A 16,889-nucleotide genomic window follows, 5' to 3' on the forward strand; every position below is an offset into this window, starting at 1 on the left:
TAGGAAGTAGTTATAAAGCCGCCTACAGCTGGCGCAGTCAGATATCGGACGTCCAGCGACCGGCAGAGCTGACTGAACCTTTTTAGATTCCGACAACTTCAGTGTCGTAGCACTGTAACATATTACTGATTTTAAGGTGAAAATTTTCATTTTCATTTTATTTGGTATATATTGAAGCTATTTATTTAATTACCATTTAATAAATAGCCTATTTCATTTAATTTCCATGATAAAATAATGTCCTTAACTCGATTACAGGTATACCAAGAACTGAGGTTGGTTCTACAGTAATACATATAGATCGTTAAGTTAATTCTTATTTGGGGAGACGTTTGTGCTGGGGGTTGCTAACATAACATGCTTTGTTGTTGTCAAAGTCGTCACCGTTTCCAGAGAAAGGAAACTTACACTAACGCAGGAATGAAGTGACTCCTAAAGAGGGCGCACTTTCTTCTGACTGAAGCTCATATTAATGCAACAAGGATTCAAATTGGAACTACTGCAAAGAAAATGTTCTGGAAAGACCTTTTAGATTGATTTTTAATTACTTCAGTATTGCGCGGGACTGAAATGTACACACGCATTTTGCTCTAAAAACGGATCAGGACAAGATATCAGAAAGTTTGCTTGAATTTCCTATGTGAAAATTAAAGCAAATTATCTTATCTGACTGCAATCATTATTTTGACCTTTGAAATTCCTGTTGATTCTGAGTGTGAAGAATTACATGTTATCTGTTTTCTTTGAGTTTTACTTTTGGGTATGCTCGGGTATTTCATTGTGTTTAGATATTCACTTGGATGTGGTGTTCATATCTGTTTTCACTTTATTTTCTGTTTCAGAAATATCCTGTACAACCTGTATAGAAATCAACAACTACCACATGAAATGCCATGGATAGGCTGACTTTTAGGTCAGACAGAAGAGGGACTCATAATGGTTAGTTATTTCCATCAATATGCCTGTCAGAATAACACATACAGTGGAGTGCATTGAAGCAGTATTAAAACTCCCTCAAGAATTTCACATTTTGTCTTGTTATAAGCTCAAACTTCAATGTATCTATTTGAATTTTAATGTTCAAACTCAAAGTAGTGTGGAGTCGATGCAAAACAATATGTGGTTTCCAAAATATTTTATTTCATTTATAGTTGTAAAATGTAGTCATATTCAATGTGTACACTATCAGTTTTATTGTTTTAGTGCAGATTCTTAATTGGTCTGAAGCTTGGACTGTAACACAGTGCCACGTATTGCTCTTAACTGTTTCATTGTAATTCAGGTGTCATCTTGTTGAAAGTTTTTCATTTTCATGATTACCACGTATTTACCTCCATCCAGCTGTCCATCACCTCTGACCCATCTGCCTCTCCTTGTGGAAAAAACAAACATCACAACAGCCTGATCTAGTGATCACACCATTCTCACTGGAGAATGGTGCAATTATATTCACAGTCAATGTGTTTTTTTGCATACATTGAGTTTTGCATAAAGTTAATTATTAGTCACACCCGATCTACTACCACATATTTGTTGTTTTCCCCATAGCAAACTGCAAATTAGAAATTGCGTGGCTTTCTTTTAACAGCAGCTTTCTTCTTGCTCTTTAGTCATTAAGGCAATATTTATGGAGTGTGCAGCTATTAGTCCACTTGTCAATAAATTCTCCTGCCTGAGACGTGGATTTGGGCCACTCCTCTAAAGTAACCATAGGCGCTGATGGTGCTTGTTGTTGTGGTTGTTTTGTTAGTAGGTTCACAATACTCTTTCCAGTTCTATAAACCGTAAAACTTCTTCACAACTTTATCTGTCAGATCATTAGGGTATTTTGCTTATACTCTAACAAATCTCTGAGGTCTATATGGAACAATCTTCATGATGCAAAAGTAGAGTTTATCACGTAATTAGACGTTGTTTCATACAATTTGATTTAGGGGTATCAGAGTAAAAGGGGATTAATAACAATACTTGCCTACATTTTCTGATTATAGTGAATATTTTTGAAAACTGTATTTTCCATCTGTTTCAAAATTGTGTTCTATGTTGGTAAGTTAATGTAAGGTTCAAGGAGAATGAATACGTTTGCATTGCACGATGCATAGACCCCCTGTTAATTGTAAAAAAAAAAAAAAATCACTGTTATTATTCTTCTCTCAGGTCAATATGAAAATGGCCAAGATGAACATGGACATGGACATGGACATGGACAAAGAGGACGAGGACGAGGAGGGTTGCAGGGAGACAGAGTGAGAGAGCAAGAAGTCAGAAGAAGAGCACAAAGTCAGGGGCATAGTCAAAGAAATGCAGACAGACAGAGAGAAGGAGCGAGAGGAGGAGGGAGAGGTGGACATAGAGGGGGAGGTGCTGAAAGGCTGAGACTTGGAGGAGCCAGAAATGAACAAGTAATGAGAGCAGGGGCAGCAGGAACAGGTGCAAGGAGAGGGGGACACAATGGAGACAGAAGGGAAGGCAGGGATGAGAACAAAGATGGGACAGATCGTAAACTGGGTTATAAAACACTGGAAGACCTCTCCAAACAGGAACCCTCTGTTGTGGCCATTACACTCTCCTCAAATCCTGGCTTTCGAGTGCTTCTTGGTGAGACACCAATGAGACCAGACCTTGTCCAACTTATTTGCTTGGTGGTGAGCAAAGCCTTCACTTCAAGGACAGATCGAGGTACCCTGCAGCACCTGGCTAACATCATAAAAGAGTCAAAGTTCTTAAGCATCACCCTGCTTCACTATGTGGGAGCCATGATGTCTGACTCCAACCAGACCCGCAGAGCACAATTCCCACAGCATCTGGAATACATCACAGCCATTCTTTTAGAGGTAACTATCACTTGAAATAATGTACCACTTGCTTGAGAAAATTAATTTTTGGCAATAGTAAATTTTCCAGTGTATTTAACAGAATAAAATACTGTTACCTAATGAACTGTTTATCATCTATGCTTCTTAGGTGCTTAGTATCTTCCCTGCAAGCTCTGTCAATACAGTGAATATGTTAGTGACTTTGCTTGAAGCCTCTATAAACACCCTGAGGGCATCAGGTGTTGCCTTCCTGCCTAAAGTAGAGGAAAAAATGGAAACTCTCAAGGTTCTAATAGCTCATCTCCAGGAGAGATCGAGGAAAGGTACCCTCCGTACAGACAAGGACACTTATGGTCTTCTGACTAATGCTGATGATAATGAAGGTCAGGCCTCCTTAAGATATTTCTAGTCACATGATTAGCTGTAAAACATTTCTCTTTGTTTAAGTGCTTACATTTCTGCCACAGGTGAAGAACAGGAAGATTTCAGAAACATACCACTCTACCCAACTCCTGAGGAGTTCCATCAGAACCACAAACCATTTCTCAGACCTAACCTTACCTCCCAAAGATACACAAACACCCACCTTTACCTCGATACACACTTCCGGTTGCTTAGAGAAGACTTTGTGCGACCGCTTCGTGAGGGAATTCAGCAGTTGCTCCAGAACCAGATGGCCATGGGAAGGAACGATAACCCATTGAAGATGAAGCGCTTGGATGACATTCGTGTGTATTTTGCCACACAACTGGTGGTGCCCAAGTGCACGCAGACAGGTATCGCCTACATTGTCCAGTTTGATGTTCAGCCACTTAAGGTGAGGCTCTGGATTGATTTCATAAGTCTTCCATAAAAATGAAGAGATTTATAAACAAGGCTGTTAATAATGCTTTATTTTTGTTCTTGCAGTTTGTGCGCTGGCAGAACTCTAAGAGGCTGCTCTTTGGTTCCCTGGTCTGTCTGTCATATGACAACTTTGAGAGCTTCTTGTTTGCCACAGTGACCGATCGGGACCCAAAATACTTGGAGAAAGGGCAGGTCCAGATTACCTTTACAGAGGAAAGTAGGGTGAAGTTGGCCAGAATACAGGTGGGGCAGAAAGACACTAGGAACGTAACTTGGTTTATATTTATACTGGGTTAGTATCTGTAATATAGATAATATTTCATGTCATCTTTGTTGTTATTGTTAACAGACAGATCAGTTGTTTCTGATGGTTGAGACGACTGCATACTTTGAGGCTTATCGATATGTTTTGGAAGGCTTGAAGGAGCAGACTGAGGATGATTTACCCTTTCAGAGGTAATGCTGTTTGTGCATGTGGAAGAGTTTTGAATTCCATTGTGCTTTTAAAGCAGTTAGGATACATGGGATATGTTTGAGAATGTTACGTGAAGAAAAATATACATTTGTCATGCTTTGCAAATTAACTCTTTGGTAACTCTAATTCTCAAGTGCCCTAAATGTAACCTGAAACTTTGTGGAAGCTGTTGTTTGCAAACCTTTCAAATGGAAATTAATACCATCTTAAATTTAAAAATCTTCTGCAATAATCTTGGTACAGCTATTCAACAACTCTAACAACTGTACAGTAATACGAAAACTTTACATTGCAGTTTTATTCTATAACACCCAATTACACAAATTCTTCCCATTCAGAACTTTTTTTCCATCATACAAACTATACCACTCTCTAGGAGTCTGGAGAGTGGTACAGCCATTGTATCTTGGGCTCTAGGATCTATATAAGGTATGAGTATAAATAACCCTAGAAGTTCATTAAAGTGGTTGAAAATACCATTTGCAAGCGGAGTTGCATCCAACCAATTCTTTTGCGCATTTAAAATTGTGCACCTAGACAGTTAATGATAATTGTGATTCAGTGCTTTAACTACCACATATGCTGACCTCTATGACATATGAAATCATATAATGTTGCTTGCCCCCAGGTATTAAATTCATTGGCCGTTGTAATTCTTGAATTACAAGAGCTTACAAGAGCTTTTTTTTTTTTTTTAATTCAGCTTATTTATCTGTCCTTTTGCAAATATCACCACTATTTTATGTTAAATGTATACATATCCATTAGCTCTCTGGATAGTACATGAAATTCATTGTTTAGGTCATTGAATGCAAACAAATCTTTAAACCATTTGGGGGAAATGTCACTAAATTGCCTTTCTCACAAACCAATTTAATCCTCCACTTCAGTATATCACATGTTTAATAATTATATCTTTCTCCTGGGAAAGAGCTCTAAAGCCTAAGATAGATGAATAATATTATTTAAAATTAGCCAATACTGCACCGGCAGATAAACAAAGTGAGAGAACTATCAATAAGAGCATATTTTTAAATGAGTGCTAAAGTGATTTTGTAGCTATTTTCATAGACGGATTATTGTTGTGGTAAAGATAGATCTCCTTTTGTGGTCTGTGCTCTAGCAAATTTGAAGAAGCCTAAGAGGAATGCTTAGGCTTATTGGTGTTGCTTTTATTTTATGAAAAATCCTTCTCAGCACAATAAACTCCAGAATAGTCCCTGGTTTAACTTTTAAAATCACTTTTCCTAAGCTGCTACCCAAACTGATAGCTGCAGTTTTATAGAAAATATGCAACATCTTGCTACACATACCAAATGAGGCAGTCTCTTAGCATTGTCTTGTTAATACGGATATGCTTGCTTTCAGATACATTGTGGAGTGTTCCACTGATATGCTACCACCAGCATACCTACAAAGACGAGCTGTTTATGACCTCTCGCATGTTGCCAAACCAGAACACATAAAAAGCATAAGGCCCTTTAACAGCCTGGATATAGATGCCTGGCCTGACATGGAAGAATTGGGCTTGGATGAATCTCAGATGAAAGCCTTTCAGCTTGCCCTTACCAAGGAGTTGGCAATCATACAAGGACCGCCTGGCACTGGTGAGAAGCCTAAAACATTTTGCTTGAGCCATAATCTATACTGCCATTTTTTACTGGAACACAAGCATGTATCTAAATTCTCCCTTTCAGGAAAAACCTATGTTGGCCTAAAGATTGCTCAGGCTCTCTTGACCAATACGGATCTGTGGAACAACAATAATTCAGCTCCAATGCTGGTTGTATGCTATACTAACCATGCTCTGGATCAGTTCCTAGAAGGTAAGCAGTCAGAATGGATTCACACATATTTTCCAAGACTACTTAAATCTACATGTAAAGACTAATATCAGCATAACAAATAGAGATAAGGTAAATATACTTGACATCTATATAATATATATATATATAATTAATGAGGAATTGACATTTGAATCACACCTTAGGTAAAATAACGTTTAAGAATAATTAATCTGGCTTGCCTTTGCATCTAAGGAATTCACAAATTTCTGAAGGATGGCATTGTGCGAGTAGGAGGTCGCAGCAACAGTGAGATTCTGAAAAAGTTCAATCTGCGTGAGCTGAGCCACTCACAACATTTCAAACGCACACTTCCGTCACACCTTCGTACTGCATTCAATCAGGTGAGCTTTCAAATGTCCTCTGAACTGTTGTGTGAGGAAGTATGGCGATTGAGCTAAAGAAATAACATATTTTAGTTGTGCTTTTTTTTTTTTTGCTGTAAGTTGTACTTCTTATTTATTTTTAAAGATCTACAGGCAACTGTGTGAAGAGGAAAGGGCAATGAAAAGTCAAAGTTTGAAGTTAGAGTGTTCTCTCAAAGGTGTGATGCGTGAAACCTTCCTCCAGAAATTTATGTTAGAAAGACATTGGACGAATCTCAACTCCCCCCCTGCACCCCTTGTGAGTCAATAGAAAGTGAAAAATTTTTTTTTGCTGTTTTTCTTTTACACATGTGAAAACTGAAACAAACTCAATTCAACATTCACATTTGTAACTCATTCCCATATGGGAATGCATTACAAATGTCTTCCTTGTAATGATTTGCAGATGGAGGATGGCTTTGAAATGTGGAGAAAAAAGACCCCCAATCTGATGATAGAATGGTTGGGTTTGGGATCGACTCACTTCCAGCAGAGGGAGTCAGAGACTGCAAATGGAAACGAAAGTAGGTCTTTTAAACTGTGAAAATAGTATATAGGTTTTTGGTAACTGGCATTACAACCTGCTAAATTAAACCCATATGAGTTCCATAACATTAAAATGATCACAAAGTCATCAGAAGAATTCTGTTTGATAGCAAAACAAGTAAGCTGGGCAATTTGAAAATGTCTGCATAATAAAACATACAAGAAATAAATATGAAAATAAATGTTTAGGATATTTTTTAATTTATAACTGTTTTCGCTTGCTCTTTAAGTACTTTTGTGGTGGAGCCTGGTCATTTACATTATATTGCTTTGTTCAGCAATATAAGTAATTAATAAATACCTATTATTTTATAGCGTTACATTGCTGTCCAAATCGAATATTGTTTTTCTGATTCTCATCCAATATTTTGTTATTGCATCATATAGCAGAGGAAGCAGTAGAGGAGGAAGAAGACCTCATTGAAATTGAAGAGGAGGCTGAGTTGATCCAAGCAGAGCGGATGATTGAAGATGGCTGGACAATTGGTCCCATAGCTGGCAGAGATGACAAGAAGAAAAGGAACATGGAGGAGGATGTCAGGGAAGTGGAAGAACTGATGCTGGCTATGAACCTGGACAATGTCGACGTAAGGGCTGAGCAGAAAGAAGAAGAATGGAAGGTAACAATATCATACATACATATATAGACATATACATTACAGCTTACGCTCTACCATTCACTCTATAAGGGTGTTGTACACGCTACCAATTTTCTCACCTGACCTCAATATAAGCATTGGAGATACTGCAAAAATCTGCTGATGTGTAAATGGCTTCCTGTAACATCCAATCAGCCCAAAGAGCTGCTCATGCTCCATTCAGCTACAGCAGGTACACTGGGAAGTCGAAATATCAAAACAACTCCAAAGTAATTTAAACATGTTTTATTTTTAGCTATGGGCATATTTCCTTGTTTTTAACCATTATTTTTTAAGCACTATCAATTTCTTCTCATGGTTATCTACTTGCGTTCTTATTTGTGGAATTTTGAAAGTATCTTCTCTTTGAAAAAAAAGCCTCTTGCAGGAGTAACTACATTTATGTGAAGTTCATTGTATTTTCATTCTGCAGGAACTTAGGGAGGGTTTAGAGATAAGGATGAAGCCATCATCTATGTTCAAGATCTTGTCAACATCCTGAGTTACAATGCTGCTGATCCAAACCAGAAATGTTGGATCCTACACTCTTTGTGAGAAACATTGAGTATAAAATGGTAGTGACTGTCTAATTAGAACGGAGAAGACCTACGACCTAGTAGTGATTTATCACCTGTTGTCATTCTTACAGGATTTTACAAAGTGCTGTCGCCTATCCCTCCTTGGTAACTAAGACTGACAGTTTATACGGATAAACGCTTTTCTTCAGAGTTTTGTTTTTATTTTATTTTATTTTTAAAATTTACAATAATCTATAAATCCATTGGCTAAGTCTGCTCATACTTCTAACCAGGCAATTCTTAACGTACTGTTTTAAGTTTTACAGCATAATATATAAAATTAATTAAAATAAATGAAGTCACAACACAAACATATCAAACTGTGGCTTTATATATAAAATATATTGCCCAATGGAAAAACAACAATAACAACAACAGAAAACAATTTGTATGCTTTAAAGGTGTGCATTTTTGTATGTGCTGTCCTGCTCTCTAGCAATCCCAGCAGTTACAATCCACTCAAATGATCTCAGTTTAACTATCATTCTTCAAGCTGCAAAACTAAACATTATGTTTAATTTCAGTTTATTTGCTTTAATTGAGTACATCACTTAAGTGTAGTTATTAATGGAAATTACTGCTGCAGCATGATTTACTCAAGCAACTTTATTATTCCAAGTACTCCAAATAGGATTCCCTCTGCCAAGAAGATTCCTATGTATAATTTCATCTCTTCAAAGTTATTATAGCTTTTGAAACTGTTCAGCACAAAGCTATTTCAGTTAATAAATAAGAACAGCCACATAATCAAGTTGATAACTTAACTATAATGAACTGAAAGTATGATGATAAAAGTTTCCCCTCTTCTTATCTGTCCAGGTGCAACCCCGCCAAAGGAAAAAGATGAAGCAAAAAGTCAAACAGGAGCTTGGGAAGAGTTCGGCTATGACTGACCAGGAGGAGGAGAATGTTTTTGACGTTTGGAGTCTTAATCTGAAAGACAGATGGAGACTTTACCGGTAAATCTGCATTTCTAATTACATTTCTTTTGTTCACCATGTAACTTTACTTTAATCACCTGCTTCTGTCATTTATTCATTTATTTTTATTTCAACTGCCCTCCTTTTCAATTTGTGCAATGTCCAGCTTTACTTCCATTAATTTCTAACCAAACTTAAAGAAGAATTATGTTTCCAAAGTGTATCATTAAATCAAATAATATGTAAAAAAAAATGTGTCACACAGAGCCAAGTTGTAACTGAAAACTTTTAAAAAATGACTTTGAAGTCATAATGCTCATTAAATCCAACATCATTTTGTAATTGTCTAACTACTATTTCTTTGGCAATTGAGAGTGTGTAATCCATAAAAAAAATTTACACCATTGATTTTTCCCCACATCACACCTAGTTTTTACTGTATGCGATAAACTACCCAACTTAATTGCATAGACTTTTCAGTGTGACTTTTCATCAAGGCCATATTTCATAGTTCAAGTTGATATGATTCCCAGTGGATTAATTTGGAATTATTCACAAAATCAATAAACAGGGGTCACATTTTCTGTTTTCATTTTCTGATTTTCATTTCTAATTACAAACAGTGAACATGCACTTTTCTTTATGTAGACAGAAAACTGCTACAACCAACCTCTATAATTTGCTTTCAAAATCTTTTGTTCTGATCTTCTGTGGTATTTAGTTAAAAGTAACTAAAGTGATCCTGAAAAAAAATAAGTATTGTTATTATTAACAATAATGTAGTAGGATTTTAATTTATAAATATAATAAATATTACTGTATTATCAATATGTGTCGGTTATTTAGGTATGTATAAAGGAATGAATGAAAAGTCTTAGGGAGGATCACATGCTTATTTAAATATGTCTAACCAACTTTCTCATTACCAACAAATACAGCCCAGGAGGACAGAAAACCTAACAAAAGATAATTTACAGCTATAATCATCAAAAATTACTTTTCTGGGCAGTCTTTTGAAAACCAAAATCTTATTCTTTTGTACCTGCTTCATTACATAATTTTACTCCAATTTGGATTTTTTTTTTGATACTTGTTTTTTTTTTAAATTGTTTTATTTTTAGCTTGTTGCACAGCAATTTTTCATACCATTTTAAATCTCCCTAGGTGAGAAGAAAAAAAGTCCTTCTCATATTCCAAAGTTTATTTCCCTACATCTTGAGATTTGTGAAGTTATTGAGATTGTAAATATTTTTGTCCATAATTACAATATTCTGATTTCCTATTTTTCCAGTTTCTTCAATAATTATCAGTGGTATCAAGTCATCTTTGGTTTGATATGAACTCCTTCAAAACATTCATCATCATGTGATTGGGTGTTCTGATGTTTTAATTCATCTTAAGATAAATATTCTATGAACTATGAATACTAAAATGGCTTCTGATGTTTCTCTCAACATTTTTCTTTCAGCATCAAAACCTCATACAAAAAATACAAAATAGCTATCTTTTTATTTTTAAATATTATACGTAACTATTTTAAAACCTTGGCATCATTATTATTTACCTTAAATTAAACAGTGTACCTTGTTGCCTTTTTGTATAATCTAAATTAATCTGCAGGAATCCCTCGTAGTTCAAAAAATAGCCATATTATTTTAACTAACACATTGAACACTGGTTCAAACTGAAAGTTTAATGTTTTCAGGTGTTTTATATTGTGTTTACCTATGCTTACAGGTTGTGGGTTTCGCGCTACAGAATAGAGGTCCGTACCAAAGCCCTGGAGTCTGAGGAGGCGTATCAAAACGCAGTGGACAGAATGACTGATGTTAAACGACAGGAGAACCTTCATGTCCTTAGGGAAGCAACGGTACAGAACCAGTTGATTGCGAAATAGCTCAAACATGATTTTTCTGTAGAAATGCTGACACACCATATGAAGCTTATCGTAATAAATGTTTTTATGACCACAGAAGTTAATTGTATTTAGCTGTGTGATTTAACAGACTTAAACCATTTTCATTCTAGGTTATTGGAATGACAACAACTGGGGCAGCCAAGTTCCGTAAAGCTCTGCAGGAAGTACGTCCGTGTCTTGTGATTGTTGAAGAGGCTGCAGAAGTTCTGGAAGCCCACACCATCACAACACTGAGCAGAGCCTGCCAACACCTCATCCTCATTGGAGACCACCAGCAGGTATAAGCAATTTCCCAAACAATTAGTGATCTTGTTTCTAATTAATCTCACCACCACAGATTTGTATTTACTAATGCACAGTTTTACCAAGATGCTGTTACATAATTGAAGACGTCCCACTTAGATGTCTGGATAAAATTTGTATTCATGGCATTGCTGTAAATGACTTACTGTGTTTGTTCTGCAACCTATGTTCTTTCTTCCATGATGATATGGCAGACATGAAATTTCAGTGGAAAAAAAAAAAAAAAAAAACTGAAAAGAAAATTGAGCAAACCGTTACTGGAGACAGAAGAGATTTGTGAAGAGTGATATTCTGGACATCAGTAGACTATTATACAGCAACTTGTCAAGGCCTGCCAAGCACATATGGACAGGCAGCCTGTCTAGCAATCTGTGGCATGTGATCACAACTACACACAGTTCTATCACATGTCTAAATATTCTGTCCAGATCTCATCTTACTGTGTAACTTCAGTCGGCTGCAAACCATTACTTGCATCTATTACCCAGTTTATTCATGGATTTTTTTTTTTCAAATTGGAGTTTATCTTCTCTGTCCATGGGTTTAAAATATCTGACATCATCTGCAACTTTGTGTTAGCACTCTTGTTTTTGCAGAAACCAAACCTGAATCCAAGCATGTAATGGAAGTAGCTGTCTCACACTTTCCCAGCAAAATAAGTTTTGGCATTGTTGTGCTATTCATTAATCACAGGTTTGGTGTTGAATCGAGCAGAACACAATGCTTCACATTTTTACTAGAATTCGTCTTGCCTCCTCCACACCCCTCCCACGTACTGTACTGGCACAATCACACGCTGTCCTCTAGCTAAATTAAGTTGCGATTGAATATACAGGCACTTAGATTAACACTCACAGGCAAAACAGTGGAGAAAAGAAAGAGTTGAAATAAACTTTCATAGTTTTTATATTACTTTTGCTGTCAATCCAACACACAAAATACTAATAATATCAACTCTAGGATTAGTGCTCTTTTCACTTGTATTCATAAGCTTCAAGCAAGTCCTCACTAAAAACTACTGTAATGTGATCGACCACTTATAAAAGTCATGGATGGATGGAATTATGGGTAAGGTTCAACTGAAGATGCCAGCTGAGTATATTAAATTGTTCATGTGGATCTTATCACAGCTGACAGGAGAGGTTTAACTTCATTTAAACAAAATCAGTTTAAGCAATCAGATAAATTGATCTGATTTTATTCTAAGAATAGTTCCCATAAAAAACAAAGAAATGGGACATTGCATGGCTCAGTGGTTAGAGCAGATACCTCATACAGAGGCTACAGACCTCAACGTGGCCATCCAGAGTTTGACTCCCATTCTTTCTTCCTTTGCTGCATGTTCTTCCTTCCTTCTCTCTGCCCCCTTCCTATCAGATTATTGTCAAATAAAGGCCATTGGTGCCAACAAAAATCTGTAAAACAAAAATATAAAGGCATAAAAAAGAGATAATTTAACAAGCATGCCAGAAAACACAATACTACGTTAAAAAAAAGACAAATGATTTATAATTGTCTTATAAACTCTAAATCGTAAGGCAATCATTACTATGATTGGGGAATGCAGTGGCAGACCTAAGAATGGCAAAAATATTTACATTATACTTTGAAAAATCTTTCAACAGAGAACAAATCAATAAAGTAAAACATCAAATTATATTTGGCTTCAGACAAACTCTAAAATACCTGTAAATATCAAATATAAAAAATAATTAGTGATAATGGGATGAAAAATAAATTAAATGTGGAACAGAATCCACCTAGAAAAAAATCTTAAATTTGATAAATAAATCAAGAGGAGATATTTGAATGGAAATAATACAGTATATGTCAAGTTTAACTAAAAACTGAGGAGGAAAGATAGATAAAAACCCTTGAAATGTGAGGAACTTGTGTAAAAAGACGTGTACAAGTTATTTTCTTTATCTTTTTCTAGTTGAGACCCAGTGCCACAGTTTTTGAGCTTGCTAAAAACTTCAACCTGGAAATGTCTATGTTTGAGAGGCTGGTGAACATGGGACTGCCTTACGTGAGACTCAACTATCAGGTTTGTTTTTATCACTTTATTATTTCATTTCTGATGTAAACACACACACAAAAAAAGCTAGCTGAACTTGATTTTGAAGCAGTTTTCAATACATATTGCAGTATAAACTTAATTTTTGTTTGTATTTTGCTCTTCAGCATCGTATGAGGCCGGATATTGCTCGTCTTCTGACCCCACACATTTACTCTGCATTGGAGAACCATCCCTCTGTATTTGAGTATGAAAACATCAAGGTACTGAAGCACTTTTCACTTACATTAATTTTCATGCTTAGTTGAACCGACAAACATATGATCTCTCACCCTCATGAATAAAGATATTTGTAATTTTTAGGCATTTCCTGCAATTTTAAGTTGAGTGAGACTGATATGCAATGTGCTGTATACTGGGGGATATTATAAAATTTGCTTTCCTTTTAATTTAACAGGGCCTGAACACAAATCTATTCTTCTTGGAACACAACCACCTAGAGGAAGAGATCAAAGATGGAAGAAGCCATCAGAATATTTATGAGGCAAAGTTTGTTGTTGCTCTGTGCCGGTACCTCCTGCTCCAAGAGTACAAACCAGAGCAAATTACAATACTTACAACCTATACTGGCCAGCTTCACTGCCTGCGGAAACAAATGCCTGCCAGTGACTTCTCGGGGGTCAAAGTACATGTGGTAGACAAATATCAGGGTGAAGAAAATGACATCATTCTGTTGTCTCTTGTACGTAGCAACCCGCAAGGAAAAGTTGGCTTTTTGAACATTCCCAATCGGGTCTGTGTAGCTTTGTCACGTGCTAAGAAAGGACTTTACTGTATTGGCAACAGTGAGATCCTTAGCAGAGTTGAACTGTGGAGCAACATTTTCCACACCTTGAGGGAGAAAGAGCAGATTGGGAGAGCTTTGACGCTGTGCTGCCAGAATCATCCAAATCGACAGATCAAGGCTTCTAAAGCAGATGATTTCAAAGATGCACCTGAGGGGGGATGCACCCAACCTTGCCAGTTTCGTTTGGATTGTGGCCATGTTTGTACTAGAGCCTGTCATCCTTATGATCAAGAGCACAAGGAGTTTAAATGTACCAAGAAGTGTGAGAAGATCTTATGTGATGAGGGACACAAGTGCACACTTACATGTCATGAAAAATGTCCAAAGAAATGTCTGGTGAAGGTTGAGAAGATCATACCTCAGTGTCAGCACTTACAAATGGTTCCTTGCCACCAGAATCCAGGGACATTTATATGTGAGGAACCTTGCCTGAAGCTCCTTCCCTGTGGACATCGCTGTGATTCAGTCTGTGGAAGCTCTTGCAGCACTAGGTGCATAGTGACAGTCATATTCAACCTTCGTTGTGGACACAACCAGCAAGGGCCATGCTTTTACAAAACAAGCAAAGAGCAGCCTGAATGTAGGGTACGATGTAAGCACCAGTTAAAATGTGGGCATGATTGTGGCGGTACATGTAGCAAGTGTTACCAGGGGCGCTTCCACTCACCATGCTCTCGACGGTGTGAACGTCTTCTGATCTGCTCTCACAAGTGTACAGAACCTTGTACCCGTGATTGCCCACCCTGTCGGAAACCTTGTGAGAACTGCTGTGTTCATAGTGAGTGTAAGAGGGAGTGTGGGCAATCTTGTGCTCCTTGCATTGAGCCATGTAACTGGCAATGCCCTCACCAAACCTGCAGTAAGCTTTGCCACGAGCCATGCGATCGTCCACCATGCACTGAACCTTGTAGAAAGACCCTAAAGTGTGGCCACCCATGTATTGGTCTTTGCGGAGACAAATGTCCAACCAAATGTCGCATATGCGACCACGATGACGTCTTAGAGATTTTCTTTGGCACTGAAGATGAACCCGATGCTCGTTTTATTCAGCTGGAGGACTGTGGACACATCTTTGAGTCCACAGCTATGGACCAGTGGATGTCTGAAGTCCACCAGGGACCTGAAGAACAGCAGGTAGCAATAAAGCTAAAAGAATGTCCCAGGTGTAAAACTCCAATACGGAAGAATCTGCGCTATGGATCACATGTCAACCGCAGTCTGGCTGAAATAGAGATGGTAAAGAAGAAGATAAATGGAAGAGAGTCTGATATTGAGGAAAAAAGAAGGATTCTTAAAAAACAGTGGGTTGAAGGTCTGAACATTTGTCAAAAATATGTGCAGAAGGAGGATAACGAGATCCAAGAAAAACTTGAAAAAACTTACCTCACTGCAAGTGATCTGTGGATCCTGGAGAACAAGATTGATTTTCTGATAAGAGTTGCAAAACTTCTAAAAGTTGAAAAGGAAAAAATGTTAGTCACTGACGGTTGCAAGTTTCGACAGGATGTCAATCAGTTCATGTCCTGGCTCAATAACACAAGCCAGAGGTTCACAGATCAACAAGTCTTTGATTTGCAGCGAGAGCTACAGAGACTCAACTTACTGGCTGAACTCAATGTCCGCTGTCACATTGCAGACACAAAAGACCAGATGAGGGAAATGCAGTCTGAAGTTCAAGAAATCAGACATGCCTTAGAAATGCCTGGTCAGTTCACTGAGCAAGATCAGCTAAATGTGAAAGAAGCCCTGAAGAGTCTGGATGAAAGATTTCCAGCCACAGGCTTAGGGATCAGTGAGGAAGAGCGAAAGATGATTGTCTCAGCAATGCGAATGCCTCCAGGCCACTGGCACAAATGTCCCAATGGCCATGTCTATGTCATTACAGAATGTGGAGGAGCTAATCAGAGATCAAAATGTCCTGACTGCAAAGCATCTATTGGTGGAGAAAACCATACATTGGACAGTGGCAATGAAGTTGCTACAGAAATGGATGGATCTCGGCATTCTGCCTGGTCTGAAGCTAATAATCTTCTGAACTTTGACCCACGTGAATTCTAAAAAGCAGTGTCATAAACTTCAGATATTGTATTAGCTCAAATGAGAACAACTAGTCAATGAGTTTGTCACAATCTGGCATTATTCTTGCATGTGATTTATTTCTGAAAAAATATGTCTTTCGGTTTAATATGTTTTAAAATCTTAAGAGATGCATTGGGTAGTAGCATTTTAACATTTGCTCTTGCAAAATCACAAGATTTCTTTAAAGAATATACATTTATATGCGTTGCTTAACAAGAGATGAATGAAACATGTAATGCAGGAGTGTAAAGGATATTTTTTACTGTCAGTAACATCTGTCATGTACCCAAACAATAGGTGGCAGTAGAATACTGCACAACAAAAAATGTATACATAAAGGATTGTTAATCATGTTTGTTCATATGAAAGAAAAAAAATTATTCATGTGATTTCTGTTTTCTTTTCTATGTATTGTGTTCTTGAATAAAATTATTTTCTGAGATGTAGGTAATGCAATTTTTTGTCTTCATCCTTTTTCTAATATTTCCGTGAACTAGTTGCAACGAGGGGTAAAACATTTGTGTCTTTGCCTCGATATCATTGGCAATGAAGCCAAAGAAATAACCCTGAAATAACTACCGTTCCTCTTCACTATGCACGACTCATATTCGCTGAGTTTCATTTTGGTGTCTTGTACCAGCTTGCATCACTTTATTATATGATGAATGTGTCCCTGTCACAGGCACAGCTACAGTGC

General features: G+C 37.2%; 1 protein-coding gene across 1 annotated transcript; it reads left to right on the forward strand.

Annotated features, from left to right (window-relative positions):
• Window positions 1–789: 789 nt before the first annotated feature.
• On the forward strand, window positions 790–16,638 carry znfx1 (zinc finger, NFX1-type containing 1). Its single transcript, XM_055027115.1, has 18 exons — window positions 790–939; window positions 2,158–2,834; window positions 2,965–3,199; window positions 3,284–3,633; window positions 3,726–3,905; window positions 4,012–4,118; window positions 5,506–5,744; window positions 5,835–5,963; window positions 6,177–6,325; window positions 6,453–6,605; window positions 6,753–6,870; window positions 7,280–7,512; window positions 8,928–9,067; window positions 10,766–10,898; window positions 11,057–11,224; window positions 13,186–13,296; window positions 13,434–13,529; window positions 13,724–16,638. Exons 1-18 carry the CDS (start codon window positions 894–896, stop codon window positions 16,169–16,171), a joined length of 5,712 nt encoding a protein of 1,903 aa, XP_054883090.1. The 5' UTR covers window positions 790–893; the 3' UTR covers window positions 16,172–16,638.
• The last annotated feature ends 251 nt before the right edge of the window (window positions 16,639–16,889 follow it).

The sequence above is a fragment of the Poeciliopsis prolifica genome, unplaced genomic scaffold (genome assembly GCF_027474105.1).
Source record: "Poeciliopsis prolifica strain line A6 unplaced genomic scaffold, Auburn_PproV2 SCAFFOLD003, whole genome shotgun sequence".
Taxonomy (NCBI): domain Eukaryota; kingdom Metazoa; phylum Chordata; class Actinopteri; order Cyprinodontiformes; family Poeciliidae; genus Poeciliopsis; species Poeciliopsis prolifica.